General features: G+C 44.6%; 1 protein-coding gene across 2 annotated transcripts in view; it reads left to right on the top strand.

The window, feature by feature from the left end:
• The window catches only part of DPYSL3 (dihydropyrimidinase like 3), a 72,018-nt gene that overhangs the window by 18,429 nt on the left and 31,060 nt on the right, over positions 1 to 22,529 (top strand). The window contains exon 1 of one of the 2 annotated variants that reach the window (XM_038414256.2): positions 9,430 to 9,835. The exons of the other annotated variant lie outside the window; for it this stretch is intronic. Coding sequence (XP_038270184.1) covers positions 9,797 to 9,835 — 39 coding nt within the window. The 5' untranslated portion in view covers positions 9,430 to 9,796. Of the gene's footprint in view, positions 1 to 9,429; positions 9,836 to 22,529 lie in introns of those variants that run through there. 2 annotated transcript variants of the gene reach the window in all.

Raw genomic sequence — 22,529 nt, 5'->3', positions numbered from 1 at the left:
TATGTTCAGATCTACTGCACTCTCCTTGTTGCAAATTTGTTTTTAAAGGGAGGGGCTGGAGAGAGATGATGATTATTCTCCAAAGCCAGCAGGGGTGAAATTTCTCATCCAGACGCTACTGAAATGAACAGTATCACTGAACAGTGAGAATGGCTTTCTGCAGCCCTAATGCGGACTTGTGTAAGTTGCTGCACCGGCAGGTGCCAGCTACCACTGCCTGCAAGAGCCCCTGAGGTGACAGAGCCATCCTTCTCACCCTTACAGAGCCCCGATCCTGAGAGAGATGACGAGCATTTCCCAACTGCCAGGGAAGTCAATAGGAGACAAGGGTACTTGGCATTTTGTAGGATTGAGCCCTATGTGATTAAGCCTTTAAGCAGCGTTAGTTCATTCACACACAAGCTTGTTCCATTCACCTCACGTTCAGCTTCACCCTCATTTGTCTCTGGTGCAGGGAAAAAATATTCACACTCAGGGCTGACAAGAGGGGGAGAAAGGGTGACAGTTGTACTGGGGCCCCACCATCAGGGGCTTCCCCCAAAACATCTGTAGAATCTGCATAAATAAAGTGAAATGGGCAGGGGTGGGGCCCCAGCAAACATGAGGTACCAGAGCCCCAAATTTCTCTTGATGGGTCTGTTCACTCCCCTGTCCCTCTGTCTTCCCTGACAGTTACCCCAAATCAGCTGTGGATAAGCCCTTTCTTTTAGCAATTATCAAGTCTGTTATTTACTCCTGGGGGGAATTCTGTGCCACTGCACACGCACAGAATTTATCCCCCCCCGCCCCCCCTCAGATTTCTTTGCTTTCCTGCAGAAAAATGACTTTCTGATAGGGAAGCAAAGGGAAACCACAAGAGCGGTCATGCAACCCTCCCCAGTATATTTCGGGTGCCCAGGGCAGCCGGCAGAGAGGTAAATCACTGTGGGGCAGGAGGCAGGACTGGAAAAGACCTGGCTGATGGCTCCTACCCTGCTCTGGGCTCAGCTACTAGTCTGGGCTGGGGAGGACGGGACTTCCTCTTCCCCTGCATGGCATCTGGGGCTGGGACAGACCCACCCCCAGATTTCTTCCCCAGCTGCAGGAAGTTCTGCAAACTCCCCACCCCTGCTTCCTGCACCCATCACTCCTCAGCTGCAGGGGGAGGGATCCCTGTACAAGGAGCTGCTCCCCCATGCACCCAACCCCCATGCATCCAGATCCCCTCATACCCAGACCCTCCCACCGAGCCTCACCCACCCATACTCAGAACCCTGCCTCATGAACCCCACTCCCTCTGCACCTGGACCACCCCGATGAGCCACTCGCACCCAGATCCCCACCCCACTGAGCCCCAGCCAGTTGCACCTCGATCCCCAACCCACTGAGCCCCACTCCCCCAGCATCTGGATGCCCCATTGAGTCCCCCACACCCAGAACCCCCTGCTGAACTCTATCCCCCTCACACCCAGATGCCCCCCCCCCACTGAGCCCCAACCACCTTCACCTGGAGCCCCCTGCAGAGTCCCATTACCATTGGACCCAACCCCCCCAAACAAACCCGTGTGCATCCAGATCCCCTCCACACCCGAATCCCCCACTGAGTCTCCCACACCCAGATTGCCCTACACAGAACCCTCTCAACCCACACCTGGATCCACCCACACTAAGCCCCTCCACACTTGGATCCTGCCTTGCTGAGCCTGCCTGCCCACACCTGGTGCACCTGGCATGGAGGGGCAGGCCTGGTCCTTGCACTGTGTCAGGGTTGGGTGCAGCCTCACCGCTGAGTCTGTGTCCTGGGTGGGGGGGAGGCTGCACAGTGATCTCTCACCTCTGTGCAGCTAGTGGCCTGTGTTCCCCAATGCCATGCTGGAGGCTCCACATTTATTTGATAAATAAAATTTGCAGAATTTTAAAATATTGTGCGCATAATTTTAATTTTTTGGGGCAGAATTTTAATTTTTTTGGCGCAGAATGCCCTCAGTAGTTATTGCAGAGCAATGAATTCGGCAGTCAGGCAAAATCTACATATATCTCCTGGCCTGAAAAATATATTAATCGAGTTGGAGTTTAGCAGTGGTAAAGCCTAGTGCTTTTAAATGGCTGATATTTCCTTTAAAACAGTAAGTCCAACTTACGAGGAGAGTTTGCTCAAAGTATTACATTGGTTGCTCTTTCTCCTTGTTTTCACTACCACAGCAAATACACGTGTATTCCAGTCAGGAGAGAACTGTGCAGAGCCTGCCCACCGAGGAAAAGAAGGGTCATTTCTCCCCCTTCCTGTCCCGCCTTCTTTCTTTTGTCAGAGTTCATGTGCATCGAGCATGAATGGCTGCATCTCAAATTCCTCCCCATTCGCATTTGCTCTGGAGTCTGATTTGTAAAGGTTGTGATGCCTGTGCATACTGTATGTTGCCTCTGGGAGATGGCCTGTACTACGGAGATGGTGTGGAAGCCAGCGCGATCATTAGGCAGTTGTGTTATGTAGGTGGGAGACTATAGCCTCACTCCCCCTCTCACACACTTAGTCAGCATCAGGCCCTAAATTTCAAAATGGCAGCAGAGAGATCTGAGGTTAGCTGCTGACTTCAATGGGCCCTAAATGATCAAAAACATTGGTGGGAAGTGCTAATCATTTAGGGCTGGATTGTCCCCTCTGCTTCCACAAGCAGTTCCACAGAAATTCCTGACCCTGTGGATTCCTGTTGGGGGCTGCAAAAGAAGGGGCCTCACAGTTCTTTGGCATCAACCCTCTTCTCCAATGGACCCCACAGAAGCTCTTCTGTGGGACCTTTATGGATATTGGGGCTCCTGGAGGTGCTGGGAGCAGGGCACCAGCGGTTCCCCAGAGACCACCTCTAGTGACCCCATGAATATCTCAGCAGAGATCCAATCGGGAACACATGCTTCTTGAAGCAGCATCTACCCTTGCTGTGCTCTCCTTCCAAGGACTGCATGGCATTGAGGGGGCTCTGCCAATGGGAGCATGTCTTCTGGTGGAGAAGGGGATATGATTTTAAAGAATATGCATACAGCAAAGAAGGAATGATGGGGAGTATGCTCCTGTGTTTAGAGCAGTTGGCTGAGAGTTAGGTCTGACTTCCAGGTTCTATTTGTGGCTGTCCCACTGACTTGCTGTATGACCGCTTAAGTTCCCTGTGCCTTAGCGTTTGTAAGGATTCAAGGGTGCAAGTCTATAGCTCGCGACTGTGGAGGTCCTGGATCTCTGACGCTCCCTTGTCACCACCAAGACGTGGGCAAAGCAGCATCTCAAGTCACTAACCTTGGAAGCTCTGGCCCCACAGGAAGTTTTCTTGGAGCACCCAAGACGTGTAACACCCACTCCTTACGCCAGGAAGTGAGCTGGGTGGGCTCTCTCAGCAACTGTGCAGACTTTCTACTGTGGGCCCATTGGACCCTGCTCTTGCCTGCTTCCTGCAATCCTGATTCCACTGAGTTCCTGATTCCTGTTGTGCTCCTGATGTGCTCTTCATTCCTAACTCCTGTCTGGTTCCTGCTCGTGCTTGATCCTGGCCTCTCTCCAGTTCCTGCCCTTTCACTTTGCTTCTGACCATCAGCTACCAACCCTGACTTTGAAAATTTCTGACTCTGGCTCAATCCTTGGCTCTGGCATTTGAACCTGAACCGGACTCTGATCCTCAGCTTCAGTTCCTGTTCCTGACTCTGCCTCAACCCCAGTTGACTCTGGCTCTGTCCCCTGCTTCTGTTCTCTGACCTGGACATTGGCTCTGACCACTAGACCTGACACCTGCTCTGACCATTAGGCAAGACCATGTGTGTCCTTGCTTCTAACAGGGCTGGCAAGAAAACAGAAATTCCATTTCACAAAACATTTAGAGGTTTTGCAATGCGTTTTCATTCTGATCTGAAATGATACGGAAAGCTTTACAATTTTTTTTGTGAAAAAACACAAGAGAAAGAGATAGCCACCCCCAGGGCATTCCCATAGGACAGTGTTTCCCAAACTTGGGACGCTGCTTGTTCAGGGAAACATTGGTGAATTGCGGTCAGTGGGAGCCGCAATCAGCCGAACCTGCTGACGCGGCAGGTAAACAAACCGGTCTGGCCCACCAGGGGCTTTCCCTGAACAAGTGGCGTCCCAAGTTTGGGAAACACTGCCCTAGGATGTCGGAGACCCAGGTTCAGGTTCCTGCTCTTGAGTCTCCTGCATCCCAGGTGAGAGTCTTAATCACCAGGCTATTGGCTAATCTGGAGTGGAGGTGTGGGGTTTCTCTCCCCTGTCCCTGCTGCCCAGAAATTGCATGCTGGACCGGAGGAAAGTTTAATCAAAACCAATATGTTTCAGCATAGAAAAAAAAATCAGTTTCAGTGAATCGGTATTTTCCAACAAAAAAAAGTTTAATCAAAAAATTCCCATCTCTACTCAGTGTACCTAGCTATCTAATACCTGCAATCACTGGAATGGGTTGTGACTTGCTTCTGAGCATAAAGAATGCTAGGTCAGAGTTGGGGTTTGTTTAGATTTTCAACTCTTTGGGACAGAGGCTGTCTTTTGTTGTGTACTGATTGAGCCCTTTGGGCATTGCCATGCTATTAACAATAGCAAAGGTTGTCCTCTGAGTGTCTAATGTGAATTAGATTTTTAAAACGAAATTTTGAACTATAAAGAACTCATAGTATTTATTGAAATCCCTTTAGAGAGACACAGTTGACTTAAAATTACACTTCTGCCTGAATATTTATTAAATTGTACAAGTAACAGCAAAGATGCCAGTAACTGAAAGAGATGACAGGGAAAAAACTCTTCATTCTTTTCGTATTGTTTACTCTGTGCACCGTATTACAGCACTTTGTGCTTGTTGTTTGTGTGGGTATCACATAGTAACAGGGAGAGAAAAAATATTGAAAATATGAAAACTTACTTGTACAACCAGAATATTTGGCAGGGAGACATAGGGTACCGCATGCTATTTTTGTTTTTTTTTAACTGTCGACAGTGTTCAGATCATCAGTTTCCGTTTAAGCAATTGTTTACATTTTTGAATGCTTCTTTATTGACTGATTAACTGCAACTTTCTTGGACTGCAGATCTTGTAATAGTTTTGTCATCTGTTGACCTTTACTCTAAGTCATTGAAGGATGTTTTGACTTGTCATTAATTAATGTGTGTAGTAAAACATTCTGCGAGCATCAGACGAAGGGCCCCATAGAAAAACAAAATATGATTAAAATATTTGGGTTAGACCCTCGGCCTAGCTCCATTGATGCCAACACAGATTGCAGTGAGAGTGGGGCTAGGAGGCTGATCGGTCTGGTTAAAAACCCAGGTATCTGAGACTCGAGCAAGAAGAGAATCAGTTAGCACTAGCGGGTTTGTGGTACACAGTTGAACACCTGATTCCCTCCAACGGCGTTCATACACACCAAGCAGTTCATAGCTATATTTTCTTTACTTTGCACCCCCCAGGCAGGATTTTAACATGATAAAAGAGGCTGCAGATACAGGTTAGGCCAGGGGGTCTGTTACAAAGATCTCTCTGATCATTTGTATGCCAATACCTAGAACACTTTTTGGATACGCTCAGCTATTTTATAGTGGTTCCAGCTTTCAAAAGAAAACAAAAGATGAGAGAGGGTGGGGTGGAGGGTGATGTTTATCTATGTAATGCATGTTCTATTCTCTGAGCTTTGAGCCTGAAATTTGCACTGGGCTTTCCCCACTTTTAGCTGTGTGGAATCTAATGGATGAAACACCCAGATGGCACCTCTCTCTCTCTCTTTAGACACCTCCTCATGTCATCAGGTGACATGAACTATAGGAAATTGTCCTACACATCCAGAGCACTAGCAAAGGCAAGAATTGTGCATTTGGCCTGATAGAGAAAAATTCTGGCTAGCTTTCGTTGGGATCATGGGCCCAGGATAGCTTATCTCAGACGTTTACCCTAGTTGAATGCACAAACTGAATAATTTTCCAGCTGCACAGAGTTAAACCAGCCATCTTCTTTGGCACAAGACTGCCTTTTTGTTCTGTGTTTGTACAGTGCCTAGCACAATGGGGCTCCTAGCCACTACCATAATACAAATATTAAATAATAATTAATAATGAATAAACCAAGATCCTGCAGGCAGCTGAGAAAGTGTAAATGCTTTTGGTTCTGCCTGTTCTTGTGATATTTGGGGTTTTACATAAAGAGATGGGTGAATTTATGAGAATCTCAACTTTTGGAGTTTTTTTAGACAAAGTAAGTTTGTAGTTCTTGTCACTGTACACAAAATTTTGCAAATGTGACCCAAGCACACCCTAACAACTCTAAAAACAGAATTTAAGTAAAAAGAACCCACGTTTATTATTTTTTAAAATCTTGGGATTTTTAAGCCAATCTCATGATTTTTAGGGGTCTGACTCATGATTTTTGAATGTTTATAGTTGACAATACCTGTCTTGTTCCTGAATGTATACAGTATACCTAGGAGGAGATGCTCTTAGCAGTGGGTTTTGAAATGCCTAGACTCCTTAAAACATTGAGTTTAAACCCTGGAGGGCTGGTTGATCTCTTTGTACTCATTGGTCATGGTGTATGTAGATCTTTTGGAGAAGCCTGGTTTGCCTTTAATGTGCTTGGTTGGAAATTCTCTTTATGCCCTACAGTATGTGGTTCCATTGCCATTCTTCTGTCTCAGGATGAGCTGCATTTATGTGGTCTCCGTATTTATACAGGACCCTGACCCCTTGAATACTTCTGTGCATGATTAGTGCTAACTCTCACAAATAGAAATTCTCTTTTGAATAATCCTCATCATGTAAATAGGGTTAGGCAAGTTGTTCACCGTCTCTGTTTTCTTAGAATCTGCATATTGAATCTATATTTGTTTTTACTTGCCTATCCCCTAGGGTTACCACCTGGCTGGTATTTGACTGGCATGGCTGGTTTTTTTATAGATTTGCCAGAAAAATAATTTAATATGCCAGGTTTTTTACGTAGGTCTAAAGATTTGCATTGTTATCAGAAGACACTGGGATATCTAATGTTAAAGTTTCTGTGTCCAGCTAAAGATGCTGCAGTGTTCCCACTTCCACACTTTAAGTAATAACAGATCAAAACTGTTGAAAATGCAATACTGTCTGCCCACCAACACTCAGGCTCACCATGAGAGTGAGGAGATCTGCGATGTTATCAATCTTATCTTTAAAAAAAGAAAAGGAGTACTTGTGGCACCTTAGAGACTAACAAATTTATTAGAGCATAAGCTTTCGTGAGCAACAGCTCACTTCATCGGATGCATTAGCTCACGAAAGCTTATGCTCTAATAAATTTGTTAGTCTCTAAGGTGCCACAAGTACTCCTTTTCTTTTTGCGAATACAGACTAACATGGCTGCTACTCTGAAACCAATCTTATCTTTATGTGTTATCTGTCTAGATACTACAAGTGGCTGTTGAAGAGAGCAGGTTGCCGAATTGCCTTGTGGTTGGGGTTGCAGTGGGCTTGTCTTGTGGTGGGGGTGGGTGCCCTTTTTATTTTTTGCATTTTAAAGGTGGTAACCCTACTATCCCCATGGTGGCTGGGCACGTGAGGGAAAAAAACAAAGTGTAACAAAGTTTTTAAAGGTCTGATCCTCGAAGCCTTTGCCGTTGCAGTCAATACAGTCAGTTCACCCCAGAGAGAGCTTGCCAATATGGAACTGTCTGCAGTAGCCAACACAAACAACCCCACAGCCTTTCCCTGTGCTGATCCAACCAATCACAAGTAACCCAGTGACTGGCTAGGGCAGGGGTTCTCAAACTTCATTGCACCATGACCCCCTTCTGACAAACAAAAATTACTACATGAACCCAGAAGGGGGACCAAAGCCTGAGCTCACCCAAGCCCCACTGCCCTGGGGGCGGGGGGGGGGGTGGAAGCCCGAGCCCCACTGCTCTGGGCAGGGGGGCCAAAGCTGAAGCTCACGGGCTTCAGGCCCAGGTAGGGGGCCTGCAACCTGAGTACTGCCACCCAGGGCTTAAGCCCTCAAGCTTTGGCTTCAGCCATTGGCAGTGAGGCTTGGGCTTCAGCCTCAGGCCCCAGCAAGTCTAAGCCAGCCCTGGCGACCTCAAAGGGGGTCAGGACCCAGTTTCAGAACCGCTAGGCTAGGGTATGATAAGCTGTATAGGTGGAACCTAAATTCTATAGGTCGAACCCTCCACAGGAAATGCCCTGCCTTGGGCAGCCCTCAGAGCACAGAGCTAGGGACTGTCAGCAGAGGAGAAAAATTTCAGGCCTGTTCCAAAGCCTGTTGCAGTACAGTAGAACTCTCAGAATTTTTAACACTAGAGGTATGAACTGACCAATCAAGCACACACCTTATTTGGGACCAGAAGTACACAATCAAGCAGCAGCCAAGACCGAAAAAAAAAAAAAAAAGCAAATACAGTACAGTACTGTGTTAAATGAAAACTACTTTAAAAAAGGGGAAAGCAGCATTTTTCTTCTCCATAGTAAAGTTTCAAAGCTATATTAAGGTAATGTTCAGTTGTAAACTTCTGAAAGAACAACCATAACGTTTTGTTCAGAATTATGAACATTTCAGTTATGAAAAACCTCCATTCCCGAGGTGTTCATAACTCTCAGATTCTACTGTAAATGGGAGTATTTCCATTAACTTCAGTGGGCTTTGGACCAGGCCCTTAGAGTGTGTCTACAGTACAGCTAGGAGTGAGCATTGCTCCACAGATTTGTGCTAAGGGGGCTTGCACTAAAAATAGATGTGTAGAATTTGCTGCTCAGGCTGGAGATCCAGAGCTGCATTGTCTAAACAGCTATTTGTAGCCAGCTAGCCCGCGAGCCCCATAGGGTGAGATCACAGAACCAGGCTGCGAGGCTCGCTTTCAGATTCCATGTAGACATGCCCTAATGTTCAGTTAATAAATATATATTTGGGAAGGCGCCTAAAGAACCGGATTAAATGCACAAGGGACAGAGATACTGGGGAGGGAGAGAGAAAGCTAGATGTTCTGGATTCTTAACAAATTGGGGCAAAACAATCCCTGCTGCATTAATATCAAGGATATATGACACACACACATACCCCCCCCCCCACACATACTTTATTTTGGCATTGCAAACGGATTCAAATCCTGTGCATAGAGAGTCAAGGACCAGCAGAGAGGGTGCAGCCAGCCGTCTGCTAATGGAACACAAGGGATTTTGCTAGGTCTAGGTGAGAGGGAAAGATGCATCTTCCCCTGCAAAGGGAGGGGTGAGCATAACAGATGAGAATCCAGCCGCTACTGCTGCTCTCTGGTATGTCTTTAATACTCCATGCGTTGCTGTTAGGGATCAGAGGGCTAGTGCTCTTTCTTCCGGCGCCTGCGCGCCCTCTGCAGCGACATCCCTGGGGATTTTGTGTGACCCACCCTGCTGCCCCCGCCCTCCTTTGCAGCTCAGGGCTCAGGCCTCTCGCTGCGCCCCCTGGCGGCCGCCGCGCCCCACCGCAGCAGCAGCGCAAAGTGGGTGAGGCAAATGAAACAAGCAGAGAGAGGGAGAAAATCAATAGAGGGAGAGACTCAGGGAGGGAGGAGCCGCCTGATCAGCCATTCGTCTCTCACAGGGTCCCAGCTGGCACGGGGGAAAAGGGGTGTGTGTGAGGATTGACTATTGTGTAAAACAGGAGGGAGGGGGGGAAGACAGAAGGAGAAAGAAAAGGGGGGAGAGAGGGGAAGGGGGGGACACGAAGCATCATTTGTTCCACCTGATCTTGGGCAAAGCACCAGTCTAGACTGACGCCAGCTTGCAAAAGGGGCTCAGGTTGGAGGGTAGGAGCCGGCTCTGTCCCTGCAGCAGGCGATCACCATGTCCTACCAAGGCAAGAAGAACATCCCCAGGATAACAGTGAGTGCCTTACCCCTCTCCACCCTACGCCTCCCTTATTCCTCCTCTTGTATGTTTTGTATCAGCCCTCCACTGTCTCCCTCCCTGTCCCCGTATTGCTCGAAAGAATCCAGTGCAAAATGTGATCTTTACTTGTTGGGTTTTCCTGAGGGCAATAAATCTTGCAGCTTGCAAAGGGTTGGGGAGAGAATTTAAAAAAATGCAATTTCTTTTCGGGGGCAAGCGATTTTCCTTGGAGTGAAACCCATTTGTGGTGCGCGGTGCCCACCACCTCCCGTTGATTGGACTGAATGCAGTTGTCATGCATGGCATAAGCCGATGGTCGCTTTGCAAACTGTGTTGCAGTCGACTTCGCTGCCATTAGCAAAAGGGGTTGTGTGTTTGTGCCTGGTTGTACATCTGTGTGCGGTGGATTAACTGACGTTCAGTTTAATGGAACATGTGTATGTCCCCCTCCTCACCCACCCCTGCATAACAGCAAGAGGCTTTTGCAGTGTTTTCCTCCCTCTTTGGACAGTTGCTGTTTTTTTGGACGAGGGGAAAAAGGGGGGGGGTTGACCTTTCAATTCAGAGATCGGGCTGGATTTTTAAGTGAGGAAACAACTTGATCGCTATTTTGATTATGTCACTCCTTATCTTGAGCAAAGACAGGCTTTTCTCTCTTTTCAAAGACAGTTTCTTTTCATTATTGCATATTTGGGTGCGTCATGTGCTTTGCTGGTGCAAATGAGGTGAAAATAGGAACTGATTCATCTGCAGAAACGAAAGTCATGATTTAAAAATAAGGAACATCGCCAAACTGATCAAGAATAAAAGCAGCAATGTCCCCCCTCTTTTTTGCAACTAAACAGATGCACTACAAATCTTTTGTGTTGGGGGAGATGGGGTAGGTGTCAGATGGGCAGGGTGGGAGAAAAAATGCAATGAAATGTAATCATCAGACCCAGTAGCTGCATCCCTCTTGCTGTGCCCTGCCAGTGCCTTTCCAGTGGTTAAATATCCTATCCTGATTTATTGTCTATGCAATGAAATGCATTGTGGTAAGGGTACTCTCTTGGTCTCCTGTAGGCCTTGGCTGGGGTTTATTGTTGCTGGTTTAAATGCATGCAAGGAGTGCAGCTGTGCTTTGTCTCCAGTGAATTTAATTAAACCTTTGTGGTATGGGGGGTGTATTGGGGAAATGGGAGGTTACTCCATCTTTGTAAGGCAGACAAAGGAAGCATAAGCAGATGAAAAAAAGTCTTTGCAGATGCCTGGCCTTTAAATATACTTGTTTAAATGATAATTAATTCTCTAAACTACCTTTTTATTTGTTCATAACTTACACTGATTCAGAATGTTTTATTGATCAGAGCCTTTTGTTTTGTTAGCCTACCTGAGAGATCCTTGGATTTAGAACATCTTCTTTATCTATTTTTGTGTTCGTATATAAATTTTAATGATGTCTATGGTGTGTGAGCAAGCACATTTTAGTACCTTTGAGCCTCTCAAAGGAGCAAGCTTGTAAATTTCACTGGGAGAAACCCAACAATTTCACTAAGGTGTTATAGTCTCCAAAGCAGTTTCACTGAAGGGTACAGTTATAAACACGGGACAGACTCTCATCGCATCAAGCCTTTCTATAATTTTAAATGCCGTCTATTATGAAACCTGTCCAGGGCTGCAGGGGATAATGATATGAAGACTTAATATAGAGATGGTATCTGTTTGATACTCATAGTCTATACTGTTATGATTCCTGAGTGTTACAGAATAATTTAGATTATTTAATGTATTAAAACACTTTTGGTGTGTGTGTAAATGTCTTTGTATGTAATCCAATTCTTATTGTCTTCAAATGATTTTAAAGATCAATGCATTTGAGGGGTCTGTATTATTAGACAGGCAAGGTTAAAACAACAGTGTGTGTTTTACAGTCACAGTAGCTTTTCTTCATCCATAGACTACAAGGTATTATCTAAATGTAAAACATTATCAGCTAAATTATTCGCTATACTGCTCCTTTATCTGCTGCATCAGGTGCAGCACTTTCACTGTCTGAAGCTCTGTGCAGTAGCACAGGGTGACCACACCTACTCTCAGAGTGCCTTCATCATGCCACTTCTCAGGAAAGAGAAAGAGGCTTGGACGACATGTTTTCTCAGAAGCCACAGGAAGCCTGCCGCACGGGAGTCCTGTCAACACTTCCAGATGCCGGGCTTTCTATGGGATTTTTCATGTTCTGATCTGTCCTGCTACTTCCTCTTTGGGACACAGCCTCTATCACTGCTGTAGGTTCATTTGTTTCTGGACTATAGGAAAATGAGAGGCTGTGTGGATGTTCTTCCTGTGAAGGTGATCCTGGGCTCCACAGCTGGCCACCTAGTTGATGTTTTGTTTTTCCTCCTGAATTGTGTATAACTCTGCTTTCCTCCTGGGAGTGATTCTGGCTGTAAGATGAAAGAGGAGAATTCAATTTGAGAGCTAAAATATTTTCTTCAACATCTAAATGCAAACAACATCCTGTCTGAATGACATTAAAAAAACATGGCACAAAGGGAATTTGTCTTTATCTTAAAACAACCCTTTGTTCTTTTCTGCAACTTTTTATATGAGGATCTCAAAGTACTTTACAAATGGTAGGCCTGCTCCTCCTGAATTCAATAGGAATTTTTGTTACTGGGAGCAGGGTCTCACTCATTATTAATAAATCTCACAGAGCCACATTTTTCCCTCCACTAAATCCTGACATCAAACTACTGAAGCTTTAAAGGCTATGGTCAATTGTGATTGCACCATTTGACTTTCTTTTCCTAGTAACCCTCTCGGCCACTTTTAAAGCTCTGTAATTACTGCAGTATTTTTGCTCTCCAGGACTCTGCTTTTTTACCCTCTCTTGAAAGTCAGCCCCAGCTTTAATTGGGGTGGAGGGGAGTGAGGCACTATTTCTGAAGTTCTTGATTTCAGATGGCCATTGTACCAGGGAAAATTCCTTGAGCTCTAGAGGAAGCAGTGAAGGAATGAATGTAGGCATATTTCGTATCTCTGGTTGGTAGTTCCACTCTCAACTGCTTCTGTTCCCAGGGAGAAATGAGCCTATTCAGTCATTCCGTTAGCTGTTGAGGGCTGCGGCCCACTATAGACAAGTCACTGCTGCATATCGTCTTTAAATCACTTTATAAGTTCCTTTTTTTTTTTTTTTTTTTAAGAGTCCAAATTTGTCTTATCCCAGCATCTGTTTTGTCCCCACCAGGGCGCATAGCAGCATCTATGGGTAAGTGGTCACCAGTGGAGCTACACATCTTATTAGAATAGAATTTGGTGCTGTATAACACCATTTGGAAATTAAGTATTTCAAAGTACCTTCTTGCATCACAGTTAAGATCACATGAATGCTGTGGCTGTGAAGGCAAATGCAGCTCTTGGTCAATGTTCCAAGGTAGCTCACTAGAAGTCTTGCGCATGAGAAATGTGGTCTGTTGAGAGAGAGAAGAATGGGCATAACACTGTATCTCTCACTTTCAAGAGAGCAGTGGCTTCAGCTGTTCCCTCACGAACCACAAGCAATGGGCAGGAGGAAATTTGGTTTAGTGGCTTTTTTCCAGAAGGATGTGTTGGGATTTAGAGAATATACAGTGCTTCCGAATTACAAGCACTTGGAAATCAAAGGGATCTAGTTGTGAGACTCCGTGTTCTTCCTCAGCCTTTTGGTTCCTCCCCATGTCAAACAGCAAAATTGCAGCATAAACTGTCCCTTGGATTGAGCATCTTATTATTGTTAGCGACTGTTTCTAGGAGGCCCAGAGTTTTCCAGGTGAATCTGTTTCCAAGGGCTACTGGTGATAGTCAAGGAATCCAGTGCAATGGAGGAGCCAAGCATTTGAGTGGTAGATGGTTAGTGAAGTGTATGTGTACAGTACATATCAGCATGGGCTGGAAGGACAGCATAGTAAAGGACTGTAGAGAGGTTAGAGATGGCTAAAGCGTGATGAACTCTGAAGGGGGACCAGAGGGAGACCTGGGGCAGTTGATTTGGTTGCGTCCAGAGAGTCTGTTTTATAGGATGTGGGGACAAACATTGAGCAGCTGGAGAGGTATCAGATAATTCTTGGCTCATCCAGAAATATTACTTACTGCTTCAGGATTGCAAGTGCTGCTGCTTATACAGTGCCATAGAAGTTGAGGGCACTTTAGAAAACAATAAATGGCATGATCCCTGCCATGAGGAACTAATAGTTCACGTCAATAATAATTCTTGGACCCCAGGTCAGGAGAAAGTCATTTCAGCCCCTGAATTTCTATGAGCAGAGATTCTCCTGGTCACCTCCTTCCCCCAAATTTATCTTTAGATATAAGAAAGATAATTCACTCCTCTTCCCATTAGGAGGTAAATAAGCATTATTATCCCCATTTTGCATAATGAGAAACTGAGGCCCAGCGAAGTGAAGTGACTTGCCTGAAATCATGCAGTAAGTATTTGGCAGAGCGATGGATAGAATCCAGATGTCATGATTCTCAGTCTTGTGCTTTGAATGCCATCCTCCTCTCCAGATAGCATAGATTGGGGTTCTCAAACTTTTTCATACTATGGACTGTGTTGTACTAGATAGCTTGTCTTGTGGCCAGTTCCGTTCCATTCACAACAGCAGGTACCACTCATCCTCCGCCCCCCACTCATGATTGCGTTAACACCTTTTATGGCAGCTACAACAATTGCTTATGTGGAAAACCTGTGTTTAGCCTCTTTACTGTGATTTAGCAGGTGGAAACAAGCAGAAGGGCCACCACCATATGACCAGCCAGCTCTCTGCAGACCCCCAGGCACTACGATGAAGTGAGCTGTAGCTCATGAAAGCTTATGCTCAAATAAATTTGTTAGTCCCTAAGGTGCCACAAGTCCTCCTTTTCTTTTTGCAGATATAGACTAACATAGCTGCTACTCTGAAACCTACACCACCCATGACCCATAGAAAATAGGTAGCTGGAGGTAGATAGATATTTACCACCCCTATAGTTCCAAATCATGGCACCCACTAGGCTCTTGTATAAGTAGGAGAGGACAAAATTGGGACTTACTCCTATGAGAAGGGGACATCAAACCACTCGTGCAAGAACATCTTAGTTACCATTGTTCCTTTAATGAGAGGAGAATTTAAAGGCACACATCTGCTTCCATAGAATGCTTACCTATGCTTTGGTGTCTTGTTAAAAAGGGTGAGCACCGCTGTCCCTACCTAGAGGTTGCATGCCTTTCTGGAATTGCTGCCTCTGGTCATGCTGAGAAGTGCCATGCTGTGAAGCATTACGAGCATACCCAGTATTTTGGGATGTCAGCTGAGTATGGACATGATAGACTGTAACTGTTTAAAAAAAATGTATTACCTCAATCAAAAATGCTAATGTCAAGAATGCAGGAAAAGGATAAAGGAGTGGAGGAGTGAGATGTCTGCTGTCTCACCAAGGATTTTGGCAAAGTTGCACTAGGAGGAAACTTTGAGCCAATCTTAGATTCAACCAGGGTTTCGGCGCATAGTCTGTGCCTGCAAAAGAAATGCACTTGGAACTGATTGCGCAAAGCTTGTTATAGGATTGGTTTTCAAAGATTCTGTCACTGACTTTCTTTGGGATGTATGAGTGTGCAGCAACTTCTGAAAATTAGGCCACATACTTGTGCCTGCAATGAGGTAGTGAGATATGCAACAGCTAAGAGTTGTATCTGTGACGAGAGGGCTGACAACATGACCTGCAGAGCCCTTACATCTGTGGATCTAATGGTGCCTAACAAATAGCAAGTCTCTCGACACCTCTCCATAGATCTATCCATATCCCCATTTCACAGGGTACTAAACTGAGGTTACAGAGCAGAGAAGTGGATTTTTGTCCCAGGTTACATGGCAAGTCTAGCAGAGCCTGAAAGAAAGCCCAGGAATCCAGACTCTTGGTCTCCTCCATGTAACCCTGTGACCACACTCTCTCCACAGTTCTCTGCACGTTGCAGATAAATGTCCCTTGGCCAACAATGGCTAATGTTGCAGCGTGACGCTGGCTGGCAAGGAGACTCGGTGGGTGTGGAAAAGCACAAATGAGCTTTGGCAGGGCGAACAGTGTCTTTATTGTAATCTGAGGCTGCTCTGAGTGAACATGCTTTAGAAGCCTGGCCATTACTCAGGCCCATTTCCTCAAAAGTGTTTCAGTCCGTTCCCCCCAAGTCCCCTTACATCTGGACACCTCCTAAACAGATTCCAGAGCCCATAGACATGAGGTCATTTTTTTCCTTGAAACTAATGGATAGGAGCTAATGCAGATCTTCCTCTTTCTCATATGGAGAGCATGTCTGGCACCAGTGCCCAGAATGAACCCCAGATAAAGCTATATCCTTTTAATTGAGGCTTCATTCATCCTCTAGCATATAATATACAAATAAAGTCATTAGGGTCATTAGCAGTTATTAGCAATGAGCAGCCCTTCACATCTGCAACAAAATGGCCATTTAAATAAAAAAATATGTATAGTTCCCCAGATTATGTCATCATTTTATCCAGTAATTGGAATAAAATCCCCCTTAATGGTTTAAGTGTTTTCATCTTCTTATTTGCGTAACAGTCATTTGTCTCTCTTTATATTTTCAAGTCAGTGGAGTGAGGCATGTAGGAATAATTTTTCTTCCACGTGCAGCTGCCTTGTCTTCAGCTGTCACTGATTGACTGTCCCTCCCCTTTCTAAAAGGAATGAATCCCAGGGGCCTGCTGAGAAAACAAGTCAGATTAAATTTATAAGGATGTGGTTAAGATAAAAATCGCAGATCCAGTCCTGCAATCTGCTCTTGGCAGGCTTATCCTTATGTCCTTGCAATGAAGTCCTCTTGAAGTCAGTGGAGTTCTGCATAGGTCTACCTGTTTGGATGTGATTTCAGGATTGGGACACATGTTTGGGATTTTTTAAAAAATAATGTCCTTTCCTGTGTCATTAGCCCAGGTCCTGATTAGTGAACATTCGGTAGGTTTGATAGCAAGTGTTAGCAGGATTGATCCTTAGGTTGCAAATCTGAGTTTTAAAATTCTAATTCCTTTTCCCCACTTAACCTTTGTTTCCTTTCTTGGCAAATAATGCCAAATGTTTCCATTAAAGTTATTGTGTTTTGTAGGGATTCCTTTTTTTTTGTTTTTGTTTTTTTACAGTAACAAATGTTCAAAACTGGAACCCAGATAGCTCAAGAGAATGATGCTGTCAGATGATTTTTTTTAGTTCTTATTTTTTGTTTACTGTCTTGTTTGAAGCTAAGAAGTAAACAGTCTGCTCCCTTTTCCATGACGGACATACTTCTTCAATTCTGAAAACACTGATTTCTCCCTCCACCTCCCAGCGTCTTGAATGTTGCTGAGATGAATGTGTCTAACAAGCACATCAGTTCATGTAGCATATTTGTGCTGCAATGATAAACTACCTGCACAGAGTAAGAGAACAAGTGACTCTGCTCCTGCTGAAATCACTGGGAGCATTGTCAATGGGCTCTGGAGCAGTTAATCGTGTGGCGTTAGTGAATTGGTGCTGCAGGAGTAACAGGGTGGGGATGGCATATTTGTATTTCACACACAAATGGTGGCCACCAAGCTTTTATTCAGATTCTTAGCAGTGGAATTGACATTTATATTTCCCCATCAACTTCTAAATATAGGTCAAACTTTGGCCCCAGAGAATCTGGACAGAGTCCCTTTTAGCTGGACAGGATAAACTCTGGTAAGTTACTTGCCACAAAACTGAGTCTTGTTGCTGACCAGATCTGTTAGTTTTAAATGATATATTCTCTTCTGGAGGGGGACTCATTAGGATGATGCCCCTAATCAGCATGTGAGGTATTTATTTTTATTTTTTATTGTTGGTTTTAAGGGAATGGATGAGAGAAGAGCAACCATACACTAAAGACTATGAAGTTCATGTAATAGACTTATTATCAGAGCAGATTAGTAACTGCAAGTTCTCTGGAACAGGGACTGTGTCTGATGCTGACTCTTCTAAATCGTCACCTGCATTTATTACAATGCTGTGTAAATGCTGTCATGCATTACAGAGTCACATCTCCTCTTACCTCTTTGGTAGACCCATTGACTTATCCTCTTTCCTGGCCTTGTTCCAATGTTCCTCTTGCCTTTCAGGAGACAGCACTTACAGCCAGATTGTCCCAAGAGCTCAAACTCGCAGTTGGAGACACGCTTTCAAAAGAGACCTCAGCACCTTGGCCACTGAGCTCTCTGGGAAATCTGGCTCTCAGTGTCACAGTGCGTGCTGCTGGGGATGGAGCACTTTTGAGAACTTGGCCCTTAGTGTCTGTGACTGATCCAACTCTCTCTTTTGGAGTGTCCCATTTCTGTCTGCCCTAAGACTTCTCCAGTTGTGGTTTCTCTCTTTTTGGTTGTGTCTCACTCGCTTCTTTCTCTTATTTTCTCTCTGGTACCCAGCAGTATAGTATGAGTGCACTAGGCAACGTATCACCCGACCAGATTGTCATTGTCCCCATAAAACATTGATGCCTTACTTATTTCAGGTGCCATTGGGCAGGTGATGTCAAATATATTTTTATTTTTTTGAAAGAATCCATTCTAAAGAGGCTTCAGTCTGCAAGACCTGCTGTACATGAGCTCTGTATGATGAGGTGCTGCCAGGCCTGCTCCGCTTATAATGGAGTGTGTGCTGTTAACCTGTGTTTGCATTCACTATGTGGGAGAGGAAAGGTGATGACCAAAAAGTCCTCAAGATCAGAAGCATTTGATGATTTTTTTCTCTGGGCTTGGCAACAGCAGTAGCTGCATCCTACAGCCTAAGGATATTGTCTAGCATAGCTAGCATCAAGGTAGCTAGCTATAAGGAATGTGTGGATAAAGCAGACAGCTAAGGAAATCTGATGAGCTCAAGGAAAAAGGAAGAGGAGGGTGAAAATTAGGCATGTATTCCAGTAAAGTCAAAGTACCCTCAGCTTGGGCTGGTACACTGATACATGTACATGTATATATGGAGCTTAACACTAATGCATCGTTACAACACTCTGGTTAGACAGGCAAATAAGTAGAGATAAGCATGATTCAAAACTTCTAATCCAGACAGTCTTTGAATGCTGGTAAAGTTTGGATCTAGATTCAAAATGTGGGCCCTTGGGCCCTGGTCTGTAATTTCTCCAGGGTGCAGATGCGAGGCATAGTGATACTAAGCAGCTTGCCCAAGGCCACACAGGGAGCCAGTGTCAGAGCCTGGATTCAAACTCCATAGTCCCTGCCTCGCAGTCTGGGTCTCGGACCACAGCTTGGGCACTACAGGCAACGAGAGAGCGAACACTGCAAAACAAAATGAGCTGAATGTATTTAATGGCATTGAATATCTAGGAAGACCTGGAAATCATTGTTTCAGCCCAAACCATTAGAAGCTGGGAAAGCCCTAGATTCTGCCTGTGTCTGTTGAGCAATTCATCGGCGTTTGGCTTATTTTATGTAAAATGCAAAGTCTTTCCAAGTGCTTAGAACTGAAAAGCAAAGTAGTCTGGCCTTTCACCTGCTAACTCAAAGGGACCATCCCCCTGCATCTTGCACAGACGCCTGTAAACATGGTGTAAACTGAAGAACAGCTCAGGCACAGAGCCCCTCAAAACACACCCTGCTGAATTAGGATGTTGCATAATTTTGTGGTTATGTGCCTAAAGCCACAATCCCCAATGCTGGCTGCCGGCTTGAAAGTATAAGATCAGCTTTGGAACGGGCTGCCTCCACAAATAGATGACGAACAATTGCCTGCAATTTTGAATTTCCCACTGACACATTCCAAAGTCCGGATCCCTTGTCTCTGGGGACTGCAGCTTGGCCACCTCTCAGATTTGGCTGAAGGATTTTTCCTCTTCTTGCTAATGATAGAGAACAGGTGATTCCTGGATGCCCTTGAGCTCTTTCTAAACAGCTATGTACTTATTTAATCTCCATCTTTTTACCCTGCATTATTACCAGGGCTCTTTATTTTGGTTTTTATTTTATTTAAAATTTCCTGGAAATGAATTGGTGTTTATTACAAAAATAATCAGGTGAAAATTGGTGCAAAAAATTAACTTCACCATTTTTCTAATATTTTTTCTAATACAGAAGAAAAAGCAACAAATAGAGAATTGTAAGAGTCTGGAAAGTAAAAGCAGTCTGATGCTGTGCTTTATTTCACGAACTGAATCTTAACAGTATGTATACATATGCACCTGCATGCGTATGCGTGTCAGTATCTTCCATGACATTCCCTTCCTTTAGTAGGCAGCTTCGCATTTACACTTAGACTGATTTTTCATTGATATAAACTTGTCTGCCTGATGTAATGAATTGGATTTTCTTTACATAATCAGGATTTTCATGTACTTGAGTGGTCCAAAATTGAGATGAAAGTTGGTTAAAACCAAATAATAGCTTTTGTAAAACCTGAAATTTTTTTCAGTGAAAACCAGAAATGAAGGGCCTTAATTATAATCCTCTGCTCTTCCATAGCCCCCTGCCTCTCAAGCACCAAAACTGAGCATGGATGTGAGGGATAGAAGAGGGAAGAGAGTTCATCAGAGAACTGCCTATAGCGGAGGGGGACCACTTAATATTTTTTCAAATAGTGAAAAAATGCTGGTAAAGTTTGGATCTGGATTCAAAATGTATTACCCTTGGGCCCTGGTGTTTCGCTTCCCTCCTCACTTGCCTGTAATCAGTTCAGCTGGCTGCCACTCACAGCTGAGGTTTCCTTAGGGTGACTATAGAAGTTGCATTTGGTTTGCAGGCCTGAAAAGGCTGGTTCATATCATGCAGTAGTTTTTTTTTTAACCTATATTAGTGACATTATGCAGCTCCAGTAGGGAGGAGCTACCAGGCATACTGTGTGAGCACAGAGTAGCTTCTTGCCAACAGCAGCTGTTGAAATGAAGGTTCGGTATTCTTCAGAAAACCCTACCAAAGCTGAACAATGGTCAGCATGTGTGTTCAATATACAGGCTTGTGCTCTGTGCTCTCAGCACACTCTCCATTCATGGGACTGATTCAAAACCCGTACAAGCCAGTCAAAAGACTCCCATTGACTTCACTGGAGCTCAGGCTCTGTGTGCGCTCACATCCAAGTCACAGCACTTAGGGAGGGAATTGATCCTGTGGATCAGAGTTAGGCAAAACTCCCACTCTCTACTTTAATGGGAGTTTTGTCCAAGTAAAGCTCTGCAGGTTCAGGACCACAGCTGTGATACTCTCAGCTGCAACAAATCTTAGCAGCACCATGATGTGTATGTATTAAGTGGTGGCATCTGGAAGAGACATGCTGATCAATCAGCATTTTATTTTGTCCTGTCATTTAGAAAGGACAGGAGAAATTCATTGGAAATTCAGCTTTAGACAGGATATAAACAGTCACTAGCATTCGCTGAAAGAAAAAGAGTACTTGTGGCACCTTAAAGACTAACAAATTTATTAGAGCATAAGCTTTCGTGAGCTACAGCTCACTGCTGATTGGGTAGGTACATGGGTGTGCTTGGCAAGCAGGTAAAGAAGGAACATTCCTGAAATCTAGAATAGATTTGGAACATTAAAAAAAAAAAAAGGAATAGTAGGCCGTAACAGGTAGTGGAGGGAGAGAAACCATAGGGCTTGTCTACATGAATGACTAATTCATGGCAAGCTGGGGTGTGAATCTACCCTCTACTAGCCTGCTATGGTCTAACCCTCCGTGTGCACCCTGCTGACACATGTTTGCAGTTTGTTAGAGCACTTTGGGTTAGTCCTGTTTTCAGAAGACTAGATCAGAGTGCTTTAACAAACTGTTAGCAGGCATCAGGAAGATGCCCATGGACAGTTAGTCCGCGACAGGCTAATACGGGATGATTCACACCCCAGCTTGCTGAAGGGTTGTCAACCCTCCAGGATTGTCCTGGAATCTCCAGAAATTAAAGATAAATTTTCTTTAATTAAAAATTGTCATATGATGAAATCTCCAGAAATATGTCCAACCAAAACTGGCAACCCTAGCTTGTTCGTGTAGACAAGCTGCTAGTGTATGCAAGTAGGGGAGAACTGTCCTGGAGGGGCCAGGGGGAAGGAGACCAGATTTTTTTTTCAGTTGATTGGTTTATTTTTGCATGTTTTTGTTGGCAATTAAAATAGGTAATTTTTACAACTATTTTATTTCTTTAATAACGTCAATTATTCCAGATTCTCTGAACTTCTAGCCAAGCAATTCTGAGCAGTAGCTGGGGCTTCCAGAACTCCCTATCTAAAGGTGCCAGGGGTGTGTGTTGGTGTGTGCTCTTCCACTGCATTGTGTGCATCCCTAGGCACAAGCTGGTGGGGACTGAAGTGTAGGAGGCAGAGCTTTTGGTGGGAATTTCCTTGCCATGTCAGTATCTGCCAGAGCCTTGGGGCCCCTAGGGACAGACATTCATTTTTTCTACATTTGGTATAAATTCTGAACCCATTAGATCAGGTTGAAGTTCTGCTTTCCCACTGGTTACTACACCCAGTCACTAACTGCTAGGACTGTACAGAATGCAATATAAGAAGAGCAGCAGCACAGAACTCAGGACTCAGCAGAGATGGGAAATAAACATTTGGCTAATGTATGTTTATAATAACAGTAGTAATCTCCATGTTGGGCTTTCCTGACACTATTCACCAAAATCAGTGTCGGTTACTAAATATTTAGTTGGTGTGTCCAGAGATCTCTAAGTGTT

This window comes from Dermochelys coriacea, chromosome 8 (assembly GCF_009764565.3).
Source record: "Dermochelys coriacea isolate rDerCor1 chromosome 8, rDerCor1.pri.v4, whole genome shotgun sequence".
Taxonomy (NCBI): domain Eukaryota; kingdom Metazoa; phylum Chordata; order Testudines; family Dermochelyidae; genus Dermochelys; species Dermochelys coriacea.
The sequence above is the reverse complement of the archived record's forward strand: the minus strand, read 5'-3'. Positions and strand labels throughout refer to the sequence as shown.